At 30.7% G+C, this 19,500-nt stretch overlaps 1 protein-coding gene across 1 annotated transcript; it reads right to left on the bottom strand.

The window, feature by feature from the left end:
* Window positions 1-14,827: 14,827 nt before the first annotated feature.
* LOC121114163 (uncharacterized) lies at window positions 14,828-16,315 on the bottom strand. The gene has a single exon (XM_040708035.2). It carries the CDS (start codon window positions 15,964-15,966, stop codon window positions 15,070-15,072), a length of 897 nt encoding a protein of 298 aa, XP_040563969.1. The 5' UTR covers window positions 15,967-16,315; the 3' UTR covers window positions 14,828-15,069.
* Window positions 16,316-19,500: the final 3,185 nt, after the last annotated feature.

Here is a 19,500-nt window from a genome sequence, read left to right as displayed (position 1 = left end):
TCCTTGCATTAAAATACTCCAGATAAATAGGTATTACTTACACAAATAAACATATAGAAACCGTTGCCAAAAAAGGTCATTTCAAACTAGCAAAGGCACGTGTTGCAAGAAGGCAAATGGTTTAACCTTCTATATTATATCAATATGTGTATACATATAAAAAGTTTATATGTGGCCGGAAATTCTTTATCTCAATAAAGAATAAAAATTATATTTTCTCACGGTAAGGCACTACTATCAAACTGTGTAACTCCTAAGTATGCTGATGCACTATTTGGGTGTGATCACTCCGAGTAATATTAGCGTATATTATTGTTATTGTTATTACAAAATTATTATAATTAAGTCAGTACATAGATACGAAATACCAATGTATGTTCTCCAATATATGCATGTAAATATTTTCTCATAGGTTCCCTGTGAGATGAAATATTCAAATCTAGGAAATGAGAGTTTAATATTGTTGTTATATCCACTCGTACCTATACTTTTTTCTCCTATAAATTATATAATGGGAAATATTGGATGTACATAGATTGATCGTAAAGATAATTTAGTAATGCATAGGTTATACATCCTGCCGTGCTACAATGAGCTTAGTATGATATTTTTTGGGGTCAATATTGATTGTTATTTAGGGAGAAACTAAGCAAAAGTTGATAATAATTGAACTGATCTGTATAATAATTAACCAGTGATAATGTTGACTTGATCTACATAGTGGGGACTCAAAACTTGCAGCAGTACATTTACTTTTTCATACCCAATATTTTAATAACCAGTTGCTATTACGCAACCAACGATAGCTGAAACGACAGCAAACAGCCAGTAAGGCCTTAAACTTATGCAGCAACAATATGGCTGACTTTTGGCCTGCTTCCATGTGGCCCTCTCCTAGCCCTGACCTCAATCCCCTGAAACTTGCAGTGTGGGGCGTCTTAGAGAAGAATTTCTGTTGCAACTGTTATCCAACATTGTGCATATTGTGAATAAATGGGTATAGGCCCGTTACTACGAGGTATGTGGAGTGGGGTGAAGGTTATGGCCCCATGACAAAATTAATCTTCTAAACTTTCAATATTTTGTCATAAAATTATGTTGGCAAATTATAGTTCTGGTATTTATTTTTATTAAAAGTCTGACCATTTTCTTTTGTTAGAAATTTTCTGTCAAAAAAATGTCAACTTTTTTATTAAACAAAAAATAATCATTTATAATTTCTACTGAGAAAAATATAGAGTTATTTTTCTGATCGCTAATAATTCTTTGTAAAATAGGTGAATTAAAGTCACTAATAATTTTATAACGTATGATTACATCATTTTTTATATCCAAATGCTATCAGGTTTGAAGAATGTGTGGCACTTAAAATATAAGTATTGAATAATTATAAAATTATTTTTATTTTTGTACTCAATGGACTTAATAAAAATAGATTGAGATTAATATAATTTTTAAGTCACAAATCTTAGGGATAAACATACTTTTGTAATTATTATCTACAATTTAGCCAATACAAACTATCATAAATAAAATTTTAATTTAAATATTTACTTATGACGTAAATTAAGAACATAGTTTTACTTTATCAATATATGAACATTCCTGGTGAATAATAAACCATTAATTAGATTAGGAAATTCAATTACCAAACTTCAATATGTGATTGGGTACATGTTAATATCATACACTGTTGATAGCCATTTGTGTAATGATAAATTTCTATATTATATCTACAAACAAACCTGTATTAGGCAATCAGACCATAGAAAAATTAAAAAACAAAGGCTTATATTTTTATTTTTTCGTTAATCCTATACTTGATCACAGGTAATTTAATTAATATTAAAAGTTTTTTCAATCATTGCCAAATAAAATTTTAAAGAAAACTCCTCTTATTCCAACCCCGAACTTTGTAACCATTTTTTTAATTGAATATTTCATTTACAAGCCTCCTTTTTTATTCATATTGGTAATTTCTATAATAACTTTGTATAGATATTTTATTTTATTATTTTTCCTGTCTTAAAGACTTGATCTAGGTCGAAATTAGAGTAATAAAATAATTAAGATAAATCCGATTTTTAAAAGTACAACTTCAGGTTTTTTAAACACATAACTTTGAATAACTTTTCCACCCAGTTCTAATATTAGCATGAACAATAAACCCACCATAGCTATTAAGACCCTAAAAGGTATAATAATACTCACTCCTCTTTCTAATAATACTAATAATAGATGCTCAGCAATTATATTAGTGATTTTAAACTAGGTTTCCTATTTTTTATCAATTCTGAATTTGAAAACTGCTTACTACGGTAACACGCTTAAAACGGTGACTGGAAGATTTGCCCCAGGCATTTTCACCCTCATATATATATTATATCTTGAATGTATTTTCGCGATTATTTTTTCGGGCTTAAAATGGGTCTTTCTTCACTTGAAGTCCTTTGTAATACATTTTTTTACAAGGAATAACTTGAAATGAGGGAATTTTAATTTAAATGGGATGAAAGGAATTTAAACTAAATAAATGTTTTTTCTTAATATGATGCATACGAAACCATTTTTTCACTGGGGTGCTTTAGCTGAGAGAAAAGAGGAAGAAAGACTACAAACGAATAAATTTGAATAAACACAGTAAGTGTTTACTACTTCAACTTTTAATAATTTTGTGCCTCAGACTCTAAGTAAAAACTACTCAATCCTGTCAGGGCGACGAAGGCCACCTCACTCTTTAAGACGTTGAAACAAGACTAGGTTTGTTAGGCTTGTTTTTCACTTACCAGATCTGCAAGGATGTTATCGTGGTGCATCACGTTCCCATCTTCCGTCATGACAATCAGTGCCATATCCGCTGTATTCCTTCCCTCAGAGTATCAATATGAATGAGGAAATCTACCAGGAGTTCCTCAGGGACGTTATGAATCCCTGGATGAACGAAGTGGCTAGGGGTAGGTCCTATGTCTTCATAATAGCAAGACAACCCAGGTCTGTATACTTGAGAACGTAAATTAAAACTGGTAACTTGAATTAAATGCGCTCATTTACGCTAATGAATGCAAAAATGCATTACAAATTACTTTTAGTGGAAGAAAACACATTTTTAAAATTAAATTAATCGGGGGGAAGATATATTTTTGATATAATATAAAAATGAGTGGAAAAGGTCCCAGAGCGAAAATTCCTGAGTTGAAGCATCCTAGAACTGCTTATAAGAGGTGATTGTTAGAGCGGGTTAGAGTTTATTTGACCAAATATCACTAGAGATTGGAACATTATTTACTAGGGTTGAGTAGACACTAAGTCCATGGTTTGGTACAAACCGCTACACACCCTTTACGGTGCGCATTTCGCTGCGGTATAATATTTAAATGTTTTTTTTTAATAGAGTGAATGTAGTTTTTCAACTTTTTTTGATATTTTATAGTAACACCTGTAATTACAAGGTATCATGAAACTAACTTGGAAACATTTGGGAAATTATTCCTCCCACTGCCACTGAGTTTTCGTCAACTGGGATGCATTTTATCATTTTGTTACTCATTATCAGTTTTTCTATTTATTTTGTATAATATTTTATTTATTTTGACTCAGATTCGTATTTATCACAGATGATTTTGGCCATAAAAGTTTTTTTAGTATCCATCATTTATTTCACCCGGAGAATGGAGTATGTATTGTGGAATTGTTTTCTTCAGGTTTTAATAAAAAAAATAATTAAAATTAAATGATATCAAACTATTTAATATGTGATTAAATATAAATACGTGCCGCAACCCAGAGTAACAATATACCAAAACGAACTGGAGTGCAATCCCATACCGAACTATCTCTATTCTTTTTTTTTTCAAAATTGAATTTCATTTCATATATAACTTAATGTACATAGTTATACGGTAAACTAAGGCCGATTTCAAAACGGATTTCCATAATCTTCCTAGAAGGAATAATGAAAAGTAATAAACTTATATCTACCTACCTCCCTACGTATGTATATTGTACATATACACATAAGTATATACATGCATATGCTTAGTATGACCTTTGTAATGTTATGATTACTATTATGAGCGCGTATGTATGTCACGCAAAACAACGATAGTTCACGGATTTTTATAATTTTTTTATTAGGAGGCGCCCTTTAAAGGGAAAGTGGAAGGTCGGGGCCTCACCCGCCATACGCCCAAACACTCATGAGTTGATGATGCCCTTTTAACCTCTGTCTATTATTGAACTAAGTAAAAATATTCATTAGAAGGAAGGTGATGTACCCACATTCATCTATAATAAAAACGACTTGAGTTCATTGCATTGGTACATAATACATGGTTGTACGATGCTACATAATTTCTACTTTTTCTCTTACTACTAAATGCTTTTATATTGCCTCATGACGTAGGTATACAAAAGGGAAGGTATTCATACGATGAAGTCAACTATAAAAATATTGAAAAAATTGTAGAAAAAAAGACAACTTATTTTAAGGTGTGGTAGTTATTTCTTATTATTTTTACAAATGTTTTTTTTTTTTTTGCAGGTTGAGTCATTGGGGTCAGAAGGAAAAGAAGAAGTAGTGGAATTAGATACAGGGGACCCTTATATTACAAAAAACTGGGTTTGCAAATATGATGAACATTCAATTAGGATGAGTATATATTGAGTTTTTGACAGAAAGTTTTTATTTGTGCTCCAAAAAGGATTCAACTTTAGACTAGTACACTGATAAAATCACCAAAGGTGGGGATTTGTACTCATAACGACACAAATTTGACTTGATTCCATTTTTGAAGACGCGACTTTATCTCGTAATGAATAACCATCCACATGATTTAGAATTGATAGCCAAGACTCACAACTTGACTTGAGCTCAAAAGCTAGTTTATTTTGAACTCAAACTCTACATTAAAATTATGCAATTGAAATGAACTCACAAGAAATCTGAAGACTCAACAAAAATATTGCAGAACTCAAACATGACTCCATAAAAATAGTCAAGGACTTTAACTTGGAACTAGAATAAACTGTGTGCGCACATTCTCTCAACTTTGACAATATACATATAGCTGTTAAATTACAAATGATGTTGAGTACGAATTTACCAGTTTAGACCTTAATCTTGGCCCCAGAGAAAGAAACTGTTCATAAAAGAAAAAAAGGAAAAACTTTTTCTCTGAACCTAGAGCTGTCCCCTCGAAATTTGTTGCTAGGCTGCATTTATTCTACAGGCTGTTACCTGATGTGTACTGAAATACGACTTTATTTTTGTATCTAACTTTTAACACATATCAAATTTATATACATATGTTAAAGAAGCAATCAATTTTGGATTATAGGTAGATATCTAACGTATAATATGTTGGTAATCCAAGGTGTACCTGTATATACATATAGGTAGAGTTAGACCTAGTAGTTGAATGCATTTAGATACTTTCTAAGTGCCCAACCTTAGTTTACGCCACCAATTATAAACTATGAAAAGAAAAAAATTAAAAGGATTTCAGGGACCCTCCTCCTTCCGCAAAAACCTACGTCAAAGCTTCTTTATGAGGCTTTTACTACTAATAAAGTCTAACTCACTTTGTTTTTCCTTGTATCATTATAATTTCTCATAATTCTGCAAAGATTAAGAATCATTTATGCATGATTAAACACCAAATATATACTGCAAATCCAGATAGGAATCATGAATTATTTCATTGCAAAGTTGCTTTAAAATAATAAAGGTGCCCTGTGTCAAGTAAGAACAAGGAACACAATAAATCAGGTACTGACCAATGTTTTTTTGTTTTTAATTGAGGGGTAATAAATTAAGGTGCATGCTACTTGGATAAATGCAATAGAGGGCGCTGGTTTGATTATATGGGTTGACTAAAATATATTTATTTAAAAAAAAATGATCATTTTTTAATTTTATTCTTAAATAAGAATGGGTTTAACAAACAAATACATAGACCATAGCCACATGGATAAAACGATGACAGACTCTCCTTTTCGGGCTTACCTTCAATACATATACGTATTAATGTATATGTACTTCTTCTAAGAAGTTTTTTTTTCCTGTTTTCTTAAGCCAAATTACAGCAACCACTCCTTAAATCTGTCCATTATTAACAAAGAAAAATTTTATTGAGTCTCAGAATTACATTATTCTTGTTTTGTTTTGTTATTAAAAGAATATGCCCACATAGTTATTTACTATGTATCCACAATGGGGGAAGAGAAAGTTTCAAGATGTCAGAGAGGTCAATTATTTCCTAGACAAGAAATGCAGAATATCATTATTTTACAATTGTTTGACTTAGGATAAGAAAAGGGCTAAAAAGAGAGCATGATATGGTTGTGCTAGAACTTTTGACATGGGAAGGATCTGTATTTCTTCTCTAAATCTTTCATTCAAAAAGGCTAGTATAAAATAAAGCTCCAAAGCAATTAGTAGTTTGCCAATCACATCTTTTTTTTTTAACTAATTTATATTTAATAGTCAGGAATTGCTCACAGTATACAAGATATAATTTGAGCTCAACCAATGAATTGTCAATATAATTATAGGGATTAAGAAAGTACAATTTTGTTTCTGACGTTACACTATTGCTGTTGAATTATACTAACTACCGTTATAAGGAATACTTTTACAGTTGTATAAGTAACTGGTAGGTAGTTAAATATTGTCAGCTATTAGATAATTTTATATTTAATAGTAGAGCTATTCACGGTTTAGTTCAGGATATCAGCTTACAAGACACTATTAAAGAGTAAAAGTATTAAAATCGACAGCTGGCATTTAATGGGTGATGCTGTAGGATACTATTGTGACGAGGAAATCTCCCAGAATGATACTTTAATAGGCTCAAAATTACCTGGCAGTTAGTTCAATATTCCCGATTATTAGATAATTTTATATTTAATTGTAAAACTACGCGTACTTTAGTTATGAAGATCAAGGTGCAAGAGTAAAAAATCGAGGGCTGACAAAAAATGCATATAATTGTACATGTTGTGAGGTAACATTGTAGAATATTGCATCTCTTGACTTATATACCCAAAAGATAAAGAAAATGGTCCTTAATTATGTGATATAATTATCCAATTATAGCATTCTACCCACTTCTGAGCTATTTAATAGTTGGGATATTTATGATTTAACAGCAAATAATTTTAGCTCACAAAATTGACATCTAACAAAAAAATGCATACATAGGGTTTTAAAGTTGCAAAACCCATGTATAAATGTATTACACCCTAAAAAATCATATTAGCAACATGGTATACAATTGTCTCGATTCGTTGTTTTTTTATTAATCGATAAAGTCGATCTTGAAAAAAAAATAACAATTCTTGTGCGAATAAATTACAAAATCATACTGTTAATTGACTTATGATGGATTTGTACATGTATGTATGTATATAAACATATTATTGGAGGTAAAAAAATCTTAAGGCCTTTGGTTTGACCTTTATGTCTAAGTAGGTAATATTAATCCAATCATTTAAGATGGCAAAAATCCTTGATTTTACCAATTCTTTTTTATTCCTTTTCTTCTCCAACCGAATGCATTTTTTATGGGCCTACTAGACAAGAAATAATGTGGATTGTGTTTAATATCCTATCATCATCAGCATGCATTGATTATTGCATCAATAAAGACAATTCAAAAAGGTAGAAGAGTAAACCCACCAAAGTTGGAAAAGTAATAGGTATTTGTAAATACTTTTGAATAGTAATTGAATATGTATATTTTACATTCTCAATATAAAAAAACTATCCAAATCAATCTTCCGCACGAATTCCCAGTGAAATTCCTCTCTGTTCACACTGTGAAGTTATTTGTTTCAATGACAATTGACTGTATAACTATTTACGATGTAATACGTACGTATATTTTTGGGTTTTATTTAAGAAGCAGATTAAAACTAATGGTTAAGTATATAAAAATTGTTGAAATCTTTGTGAGCATACAGTTTTTCTAAAGTATTAAAAAAGAATATGCTGGTAACCTGTAGAATATTAGTGATCTTATATATAATTTCGCCCTGTAGAAATTTTTCTTTCATATATATATATAATAGTATAAATGTATCTTTGTGCTTATTTTTATGCCTTAAAATGTGAGTCTTCCTTCACTTGAAGTCCAATGTAGTTCATTTTTTTGCGTGGAATAACATGACATAAGGGAATTTTAATACAATTTGGATATATGATATATAATTCATACTAAAGGAATAAAGTACTCGGTATATTATTCCACTTGAAGGTGGTTCATGTACAAGATAAGTCTAACTTTTAGCTAATTCCAATACATAGCAAATATTGAATTTGTGAGCTCTGAAAAAAATAATTGAATACCCTAAATTGAATTACTTTACACAATGATGATCTAAAAATACCAACTAAATAATTAGCTAATCAGTGAAAGAAGATCCCCAAATAGCCGAATCCGTCACTACTGAAAATAAAGAGATGCCATGTTTTGATTGCAGATTTCAAAAAATCTTAATATCATTTTAAAAGTCAGCTATACACAACAAGCAAGTCTTAATGCTCCAAAAATTCATTGAATGGAACGACGTAGCTCTGTAGACAAGGCCCTTGGGAGAAAGTATTATTTTGAACACAATGTGTGTAGGTTGGCGCCATGATCGTTCCTATAGAAATCAATATACTTCACGTATATGGACTGCACCTGACCAATTAGAGGTACATTAAAAATAAATCATTTGAAAATGCAGACACTGTAATAAAAGTTGAAGAGTGAATTGATAAAATGCATTAAAAATGACTTCAAAAGGAGGGAGATCCATTTTAAGCTTTAATTTATATGTGAGAAAATATATTTTTGCCATAATATATATATGAGTGTGAAAGGGGTCTTGGGTTTTATTTTTTGGGATTATTTTCAAATGGGGATATTTTCTTGCTCCTGGAAAGAAAAGGATGAGAGATCCCTAAAAAAACATATTTAATTCTAAACTCTAGCATATTGCTAACTAAAATATGTATTTGAAATGTAGTTTATTGATATCTACTTTCCAGTGTTAAACTACTAACTGTAGAAGGACGTTTATGTTTAAAGAAATCTAGATAACTTTTTAATACTGAAGGAGTAGGAAACACCCAGCACCTATTCATGCATTATTATCTAAATGAAGCTAACATATAGCTGTAAAAACGTTGTTCTCACATAATAACACATAGTTGATCTAGCTATTCTCTCTACTTACTTTTATATAGCTTGCTATATCACGAAATGTTTATTGGGGTGAAGATATCGATGATTTTTTAGCCATAAACAGTTCTTCTATAAGTATTGGATAAACAATAGTCGTAACAGTTGGAAGGGAGTAACATCAATTAGTAGCCTTGATATTTTTGGCCTTTTATCCTTTATCTCTAGGATGTAATTAGGGTATATTTTCAATGTCTGACTGTATCTACTTGTGATTTATTCTGTACCATACATATAAATTTATTGTTGTATTTAAGAACATAAAAATCAAAACATCAGTTGACTATATGTGCCTGGTCAATTTGAATATAGACGTCCTAAATGTTGCTATTTCAGAAATTGCCTGAACATATTCATTTATTAATCCAAGGTCTAGTACCAATGCTACATCACGTTATTGAGTCCTGAAGGTTATTGTAAGTAACACAAGTGTCATGTCTTAAAATTGTATACAATTAAAATCAATTCTTTTAAGCATGTTTTAAGGTCTTAAATATATGTACACACAATGAAAATAGATATAGACAGATAAGAAGAAATAAATTTATAATAAATATGTGAAATAGATAATTAATTATTTGTTAATTGATTTATTAATGGCCCATGGTCGAATGTTAATTGGCATGCCTTTTAAATATTTCTTGGTGGATGATATTTTTTTTCTCTTTTGCAAAAATTATACATATATAATATCATAAATATTTCTTAATTTTGATGAAGATCGTAATAATTTATGAAATTAGCAGTGTATAGAACATTAAAAGAATATCATAAATTGTTAAAGATACTTGTTAAGTTTTTATAGAGCAAAGCCCTACATTCGTTAATTTGAGACATAAAATTTTATAGAATTTAGTAATTAAACACCTTTTTAACACATGAACTAAACTTATATATTTTGAGGTGGGAAATTAGTTTTAATTTTATTACATTTTAAGGGAGCAAAACGTGGACAGAGACTAAAGTCAAATAAAAAAATGAAATATAACATATCAAGGTTAACTCTGGTGCTACATTGAGGGATAACTCACAATTCATGTATCTTCTAATAAGATAATTTAATATAAATTTGTTTGCATATAGTTATTTAGGAAAATCTAAGATTAAATTTATTTGTCAACGGCATTTCAAATTTTAGAAGCGTGGTCCATCAACACAAAATTGGTATTGAAAGACCATCAAGAAAATAAGAAACTCGCCATATATTTAGCACTAGAATATATTAGCATATTTAGATCACTTATTTGCTTTATATTCCCATTTCTGGAATGGATTAAGAGTTCCACAAATGTTAGCAAGTGCATAAAACAGTGATTTCTAGCCTTTTTGTCACTATGGAAACCTTAAGCGTGCTTTTTGTCCCATATTTGAGTCTCAGATGTTTCTATATTAAACTTTTTTATCCTTTATTTTTAGAAAAGACAATTATTGACAGCTTTTTGATGAAGTTTAAAAAAAAAAATACATTTCTTGATAACTGGATTATCATTGTAGAGTATGGGGTCTTGAACTTTTTACATTGTGTACCACCTGAAAAAATATCAAGTTATACATTTACCCTCATTATGACCAAACTAAACATACAGTGATTAAATTTCCTTAAAGTACAACTACAAAAACCTCGCGTGCCATGGATGGCACGCGTATCACAGTTTTACAGCCTTTCTTTAATTACAAAGACTTCATTTTTCTTCCATATTGTCTTTCAAATACAATTTATTATTTCATTTTTCTTTAATTATGACAGATAATTTTTGCAACATTTAAGTGCAATTAAGGGTAATCTTTAGTATTAATCACAATAATTTATTAACATAAATGGAAGATTATTATTTCAGGAAATCACAAGTAATAGGGATGAAAAAAACTATAAAAAAAAATGTTATCTGCAATGTGGCGTGACAGTCTGTAGCATGGAGACTTAATATACATTTTTTGTAGTGCCGTCTATGTGAGTAACAAAGATATATTATCAATAAGGGAGCTGTAATACTTTTCTCCTTAACAGTGCCACTCTCTGTCACTTTGTTTACAAACTAATACTGGAATAGGGTAGAGTGCAAAACCTTTGCCTAAAATCAAATTGAGTTCTGCATCTCAATTTGTTAAAAAGTGATGATCGATTAAGGATTTTTTTGTGTTACCTTGACCTTTGACCTTGACTTCTACCAACTGTAATGGTCTCATAATATAAATATATAATATATAATTTTTGTACCAAGTTTGATCAAAATCGAATTGTAACTTTTAGTGTTATCCTGGTGACTAAGAAACAAAATAACTAACTACCTAACAAAAAAACAAACAGAGTCAAAAAAATAACCTCTGTTAAACTTCGTTGAAGAGAAATAAGTGAACAACACTCTTGTCCCATTCAAACTCATTTTTGAAAAAAGATATCAACACACATTCTTATAAATATATACCACACATAAAGTCTTGATATATTTATCCTAAGGCGCAGATGTAGCTCATATCTCTCTTATTTCGCACCCAAAATAAGATTTTGTGGGGTTTAAGCCATCAAAGCGGATTACTACATATTTCAACAGATCCACAGATACTTACGTACACATTTGTAGGTCAAAACACATTTAAAATATATTTTTTAAGTCACTCAAGAGATATGAAATATGATATTACGTAAAATAAAGTCTCATAACTAAACAACCAGTAAATATTTCAACCAATGTCACACACTCAAATAGTATAACGTTTTTATAACAACCTCAAGAATGAATCCTTTGAATATAAAAAAATCTAGACTTGTAAGTTAATTGATGTATAAATAGTGCTGTAAATTCTAAGCATTTTCAGTTAGTCAAAAAATAAAGAAACAGAAAATAAACCTGATAATCTTGGCAAATTTAAGAATATTTGAGAGAAGAGCAGCTTAGCTGTCATGACGTTCCATTAGATTAACTTTAATAAACTACTCAAAGAAGGAAATAAAGACAAGACCTACGAAGTATCATAAGGGCATACACAGGAATTACTCTGTTGCCGACCTTTAATTCGACTTTGAGTCCAAGTTAGACTAATAACTCCACAACAAATTCTCAGCGTTAGTCTTCATCTCTTATGAACATTAGGAATAACTCTATACTTAGTTACCCTTCCTTCAAGAATGAAAAAATAAAACTAATAGTTGTAGAAAATAAAGAACTTATCTTCAATTGGAAACAACAAGGAAACTCCCGTGTTAAAAAATTCTTAAGATTTACAATCCTATTTATGAATCACAGAATGGAAAATTAATTATTCATTATTAAAAAAAGGAAAATATAATTTTTGTGGGGGGAAAGGTAAATTAAAGTAAAATAAAACAGCTGTTTCCATTGGCATAGCCTTATATTAACAGCATATTATATCATACACACTTAATTTTGTACGGTTATAAGAAAATTGGAATGTTAATAGATGAATATGGGATGTTCAAAAATATGAACTAGTAATGATCCCAATGAAAAACAGTTATAAATTCATATTTCTTCTTGTGGGGTCCTTTTACATACATTTAAGTAATTTTACATTACTTTTTTTTGTTTTGTGAAGACATAAGAATATTTAAAAAAAGTGTGGGATTGTATGGTAACCTATGAGATTTCCATCAAGATATTATTCCTTTGAGCAAACAGACATTTTCCTGTGTATACATATATCTCAGACTACAAGATACTTTATCAGTGAGTGTTTTGGACTTGAAGTATTCATTTTCATTATCTGTAAATATCATGATTCAGTCACTTCAAAAATGATTGCACTTTAGGCAAGGACATTGATTCCGTTCAGCTAATCTTTGCTCAGGTGTTCACAGGTTATTTTCCAAGTGTCTGAGCAAAGGCAGACACTTTTCCATGCAATTCCATGGTGAAAGTGGGTATTTTTATTTCTTGACAGAGTTAACAGTGAATATACAGATTAGTGAAACTTAAAACGTGGAACTCCAATACTAAAAGTAAAAACTATTGGGAATAAAGGATCTTTGCGAATTTCAAGGAGGCCTTCGTTTTATTCAAATTATATTTTTTCAAACTTTCAGTTCAAGTTGATTTTGATGTTGTAGTTTAATTAAGTATTAAATACAAAACGTTTCCGAATGCTTAGCTCATTTTGAACCACTTAGACAATGATTGTAACGAAGTGGTAATAGTTTTATCTCTGTGAAAAATGCTTTCAATGCCTTTTGGCTTAGCAAACATTTTGGCAGTTCTTGCTTACAAAGGTATTACTCTACATTTTTTACACAAGGAAAAAGACAATATATTTCACATAGAATCCCTATATCTAACATAAACCTGAGAATAAAATATTGTGACGGTCAACTATTAGATTTGTCTTTACTATAAATTCAGTAAAGTTATTGTTGTTATTCCTGCTTGGTTTGTGATTAAGAGAGACGAGTGTATCAAATATAGGTATTTGGTTTGCAAATATACATGGATTTATAGATCAAGGAATTTGCAAAAAGAAAAAATGCTTAAAGTAGCGTAAGAACTATTCAAATATTGACTTTGCATGACAGTCTTCAATTAGTTGAATACAATATTATTGTTTGCCATAATAATTATTATTCTTTTTTTCCAGTAGAACAAGTTATTATGTCATAGTGACGTAATGGGAACACAAAGTGTGTTCTTTGTTCAAATTTCTATCTTCCTGTTGATGGAATCTTCTTTTTTTTCTGTTCAAAACATCTGGAAAGTTTTACGTGCATTCAAGTAGTAAAGGGGATACGATATGAGATATAAATTGATATGACACATCGTTCTAACATCATTTTTTCCCCTCGAATTTTCTATTTCAAGGAGAGAAGCGGGCGTGTATCGACGGTTATGACGACCGCCAGAGAGGATAATTTTTTCTTTCTTTTTTGTCCACGAAATATCTTCATTATCATGAGAGAAAAATGTATATGGAGAGTAGGTGATAGGCGGATAAACGCCTTTTCCCTTGTATATATAGATATGTAATGCATTTATATTAAATATTTATATACAAAAATATGAACTTTATTTTTCAGTCAAAAGTTTTTGACGAGAGATTTGAATGCACGGATAGAGATTTGAACGCAATATACTTTTTTTTCTTTTTACAAAAACTACGCATTGAAATATATGGGGGTTTTTTCTTTACATGCGTAAAAAAGAAGGATTCAAATGAATGAGATGGGAGGAGGGGGTGAGATGGTTGTGAGGCCACTCGTGCTGAAGGGGTTTGGGAAAAAATGTATACATTATAAAAATACATTATTTTCGCCTTCACAGTATGTTTATGTTCACTACTAATGCAATTATTTTTCTCTTTTTTGTGTGTGTGTGTGTGTATAAATGCTTTAATGTAGCGAAAATAATTTCCATGAATGATTACAAAATATAAGGAAAATATATATATTAAGTATTTTCTCAAATATAACGGGAAATTTAAGACGCAGAAATAATTTTCTACATAAGCCTGGGTGATTCAAAAAAAGGTATGGCAATATAGGTATATAATATGTATATATATTTGACTAGTTATTAGATAGAAATATATATATATATGTAATATGTTTGTATATTAAAAATATAGTATTGAAAATCGTTAAATAAGTAAAAAAATACATATATAAAAATATATTTTTTGCATTCAAATTTATGGTATTTCTTAACAACTTTTAGATGAAATTGTTTCTTCTCATAATTTTTTTTTTTCATGTAACAATTTAAATAAAAAAAACAAATAATAGAAAGGAAGGAAGGGAAGTGTGCTTTTGACTTTTGGTTTCTGAGTTCTGAATGTAAGAAAGGGGTTGTGGGTTGGTGAAGAAGATGTCTACATACAACAAAATGTTTCTTCATTATTAATGTCTTTTCATGTGAAGAGAGAGATGATCACTCCTGGAAAATGATCTTGTACAAAGATGGCACTTGAAAGGTTTTTGTCCAGTATGTTTACGGTAGTGTCGAGTGAGTTCGTCTGAGCGAGCAAATTTCCAGGAGCAGCCCTCCCAGGAGCATTCGTAGGGTTTTTCTCCAGTGTGAGTCCGTTTATGTGCTTTTAAGTGAGAACTTTTAGTATAGACTTTATCACAAGAGGGGAAGTCACAGCGATGAACCTTCCGCTTCTTCAGACTTTCAGAGTAATCACCAGCACCACCACCTGGTCCATTGCCAGAGGCGGGTCGCTTTTGAGGTTTCGACTGGACGGATTTGTTACTGTTAGGGGTAGTGACGTTATTGTTATTATGGTTGAGTGAAGGAGGTTTGGAAGAGACAGAGGGCGTCTCCCCAGAGGCTGGAGAGCCAGATAAGGGAGGAACAACGAGAGAAGCCGGCGATAGGGATGCCGGAAGCGTAAAATTAGATGTCATTTTGATCAACTCCTCTGCGAGAACGGATTGATTCCCTCCACTTGTGAGGCTGAGAAGAGAGACTTGTTTGATCCTTTCAAGGGTCAGGAAAGCTGCTGCGGCGGCTCCTCCAAAAACATCCAAATTCCCACCAGGAGAGGACTCCCGAGAGTTCTCTCCATTGGAGTCATTGGGAGAGGAAGAAGAGTTCTTTATGGAGAGATCTACTACCTCGTATTCGTTGTTATTGTTAAGTCGGCGTTTGTTGGAGAGTAGAGGCAGAGGATGTAGGAAGGAGAAGGAGTGATGATGATTGGGGTTCTGGCCACCACATCCACCTCCTCCTGAAGACGGGAGCTTCTTATTGATGCTCAAGTCCACGGGTTCCACTTGACAACGATCGTTCATTTTGTCATAGTGTGGTGGAATATTTTGTCATAGAAGAGATAATGAAGAAAATCGAACGAGATTTTGTAGAGGAAAATTGTGAAATGAAGAAGCACTTTTTTACAATATTAAACTATGAATACTTTAATAATAATTAAATAATAAATAAATAAACTCTGGTTTCGTAAAAAAAATGAATGACCCTTCTGAGTTAAAGGTCTAAGATGAACTGAAAAAGGTCGGGAGAGAAAAAATTCTTCAAAAAAAGGTGCGGCCGCTCCTTCTATTATTTTTGTATTCTCTATTTTTTTTATTTTTTTTTTGGTCGCGATCTTCTTCAGGTAGTGTATGTGTGTTTGATGATGAACACACAAAATATGGGAGTTGGAATTTATAAAAAAAATGTAAAAAAAGGTTCTGCCTAAAGATTTGACTTTGGGAGTGGTTGCCCGGTTGTTATTTAGGCGCGGATATGCGGACTATTATTTTACCATATTACATGTTATTATACGTTGAAGACGAAGTTAAGAAGAAGAAGAAGCAGAGAATCTTCTTCTTCTTACAAAAATACACTTGAATGCAATCTTCTTCAAAAGCGTCCCCGGCGAGTTTTTAAACTTTTATTTTTTTTTCCTCACATAAAATTATTGATGTCCTCAAAAGTCTTGTTTTTTTCCACTTTCGATTTCTTCACATACTCCCAAGTTCCTCTTTTGAATGATCTTCTCCTTTTCTTAAAACAGGGGTGCAATATGACTGCTTAAAGAATGTTGCGTCAACACAAAAGCAATTTTGAACAAAATTATAAATTAATTTTTCTTCTCAACCCCAAAAAAAAAAAAATAATAATTACCACATTTTATCCAATGAAGGACCTTACTTTAAACTTTCAGTTGTAGCTAAAGACACTTGAGAATAATGGCTATAGTTTATATCCTTCTTTTGATTATTGCAACTATTGGGTCCGATATTACCTTTCAAATAGGTGAGTTATATCAATTTATTTAATTGTAACCTATATTTTGAAGCCATTAAGTACAACTGACTTACACAATTGTTTTAATTCTTCAGAGGATAGAAATTGTCATTTTAATTTTCTGAGGATTTGAACTGAGGAACTCGATGAAAATAATCTAGGACTTTGATCTGTGGTCACACACTCAACATTGATTATTAAAAAGTTGAAGAATACAAGCAATGTAGTTTGAACTTATTTTTGATTACGATCCTCCTTTAGATTGATCCTATCATGTTTAGAGCCAACATAGTTTAGTTACGCTGCTAAGCCCCATGTTCTGTTGAATGGCTTTAATTAAAACCTTTCAATGATATGGAATGTTGTAATCTAAGGATTGTTTTTTTAATTTTTTTAACCAGGTCTTGTGACATCAGTTGTTGACATGAGGCCTTCACAAATCAAAAAGAAACTAGACGGATGTGAATTTAATTAACATGAATAAATGTAGGTATAAGGTATACTTATATTATATATATACATTTAAACTCTTGAACTATTCATTTAGAGGGACTAAGGAGTGCTTTGTTGAACATTAGATCCTGTAATTTCTTTTCTAAAGGGGGTTACCACATCTATCATGCGAGTATACGTAATTTATTTATAAGAACTTTGTATATTATAATCTTCAAACTTCCACAATCATCCCTGCCGTGTTAAAGAAGTTCCGTGATTTAAAATGTTTCTCGTTTTCGTACTTACAGAATATAGTGTATTATTGTCCTAGCTATCTCACGATGTACTGAGTCATCAAGTGGGAACTAACAGACAAATTTAACTTTAATAATATATAGTATTTTACTAACGTATTAAATTGCATCATAGTTGAAGGAAACGACAATTTGGGGGCTAAAAATTGATATAGTTACAATATCAATTGGACATATTTTCAATAAATCTTCATGAAACATCATTAAAAACTTTACATCTGAGTTAAATACCTCTTGATGCAAAAAATGGTTTTCATTACTATACAACTTGGATGTTTAGGGCCCAATAATGGCCGACAACAGCAATGCACTCCATACAAAAAAGATAATTGAAGGTATAAATCGTTATTCCAAACCTCAACCCTTAACATATTAGGCTAAAATTCAATTTTGGTACTTGTAACACTGATATTCCTCTGATATTAATTATTTATAAGATAGAAAAACAAACTATTAGTATTTGTTGATCTGTTTGGGTGATATCCCATATACGCATGACACGGACATTGGTCGTAATCCGAAATATTAATATATTCAGATATCAATTAACTGGGATTTATATACAGTGTGCATATGTAATTTTACTGTTTTTTTATAAGCATTCATAAAAAAGTATCCAATAAGTACTGGAGTGAATATTCATTTTGAATATTCTCCTTGGTTAAAATCAAGTATTTTATGGTCAATGATTACAAGACATTGACTCTATTGATATTGAATATAACAACGTTAATCCATGTTTTAAAAAAAATGTTATGAGACACGCATGTAATAACTGGAGATCATAAGCAAATTGATTAAATTATATATAAAAACAACGGATTCATCTGATACAGTGTGAGTATTTCCCCAAAAATATATGTCAAAATTCCCTTCAATACTTTTTGCATTTTAAAGACATGACAATATTAGCATTATGGTTCTCGGTCTTCAGAACAAATTTTCAAGTTATTTGTCTACTCTTGGTACATCAAACTCTTGGTCGTCGCTTATTCTCATACAATTTTCCCTTCAACAAAACATTCCACAATCCCGACAAGGATTTTCGTTGAAAAACAAAGAGACTTTCAAATATATTATACTATTATAATAGTAAATATGAAATAAATATTATCATTCCTTCTCAAAAATGACCCATGAAGGATCCAAACACTCCCTCAATAGTATTATTTATAAAGATAAGTGTTAAGTCAAATGTAAAAGGTTGCGTGATTTTGATTACCCGATACATTTATTCTTTTCTATTATCATATGTACATAAAAATTGAATTTATCCATATAGACGCACAAATGATCAAGATTTGTTGTACAGTACAAATTTATGGCTTTAGTTAGCTACATCATAGATCAACAACTTCAATTAACAAGTAACAAGACTCTATATTAGACTGACGCATTTATGGGTTAATATTTTTTTCCCCATTCATAATATGTTTGTCTGCTTGGGACAATAAGAAAAGTGACTTTGGAAATCTGTAGGGCCTCTTAAGCCATGCTTGGTGTGGTACAGGCAATATTAATTTTGTACCTTTAACATCAAATTTATCAGTACATGTTGCTGTGCATCTGAACCCATTGCGGAATGACCACTTTTCCGAAAAACGGATATATATTGGATGATGTATTATTACTTCAATATTATGTTATTTTTTAAAGATAGGTAATACCCAAAAAAAAAAAATAGAAATGTGTTTATTTTGTAAAATGTGTCCCACAATACATAGATGTGAATAATTTATAAAAAAGTAGATGCATATAATATTTTAATAATAGTAAATATATCTTATTGTAAAGTAATAACATACTTAGTAATAAACAATAGTAAATAAA

The sequence above is a fragment of the Lepeophtheirus salmonis genome, chromosome 3 (assembly GCF_016086655.4).
Source record: "Lepeophtheirus salmonis chromosome 3, UVic_Lsal_1.4, whole genome shotgun sequence".
NCBI lineage: Eukaryota > Metazoa > Arthropoda > Copepoda > Siphonostomatoida > Caligidae > Lepeophtheirus > Lepeophtheirus salmonis.
This window is presented reverse-complemented; position numbering and strand designations above follow the sequence as displayed.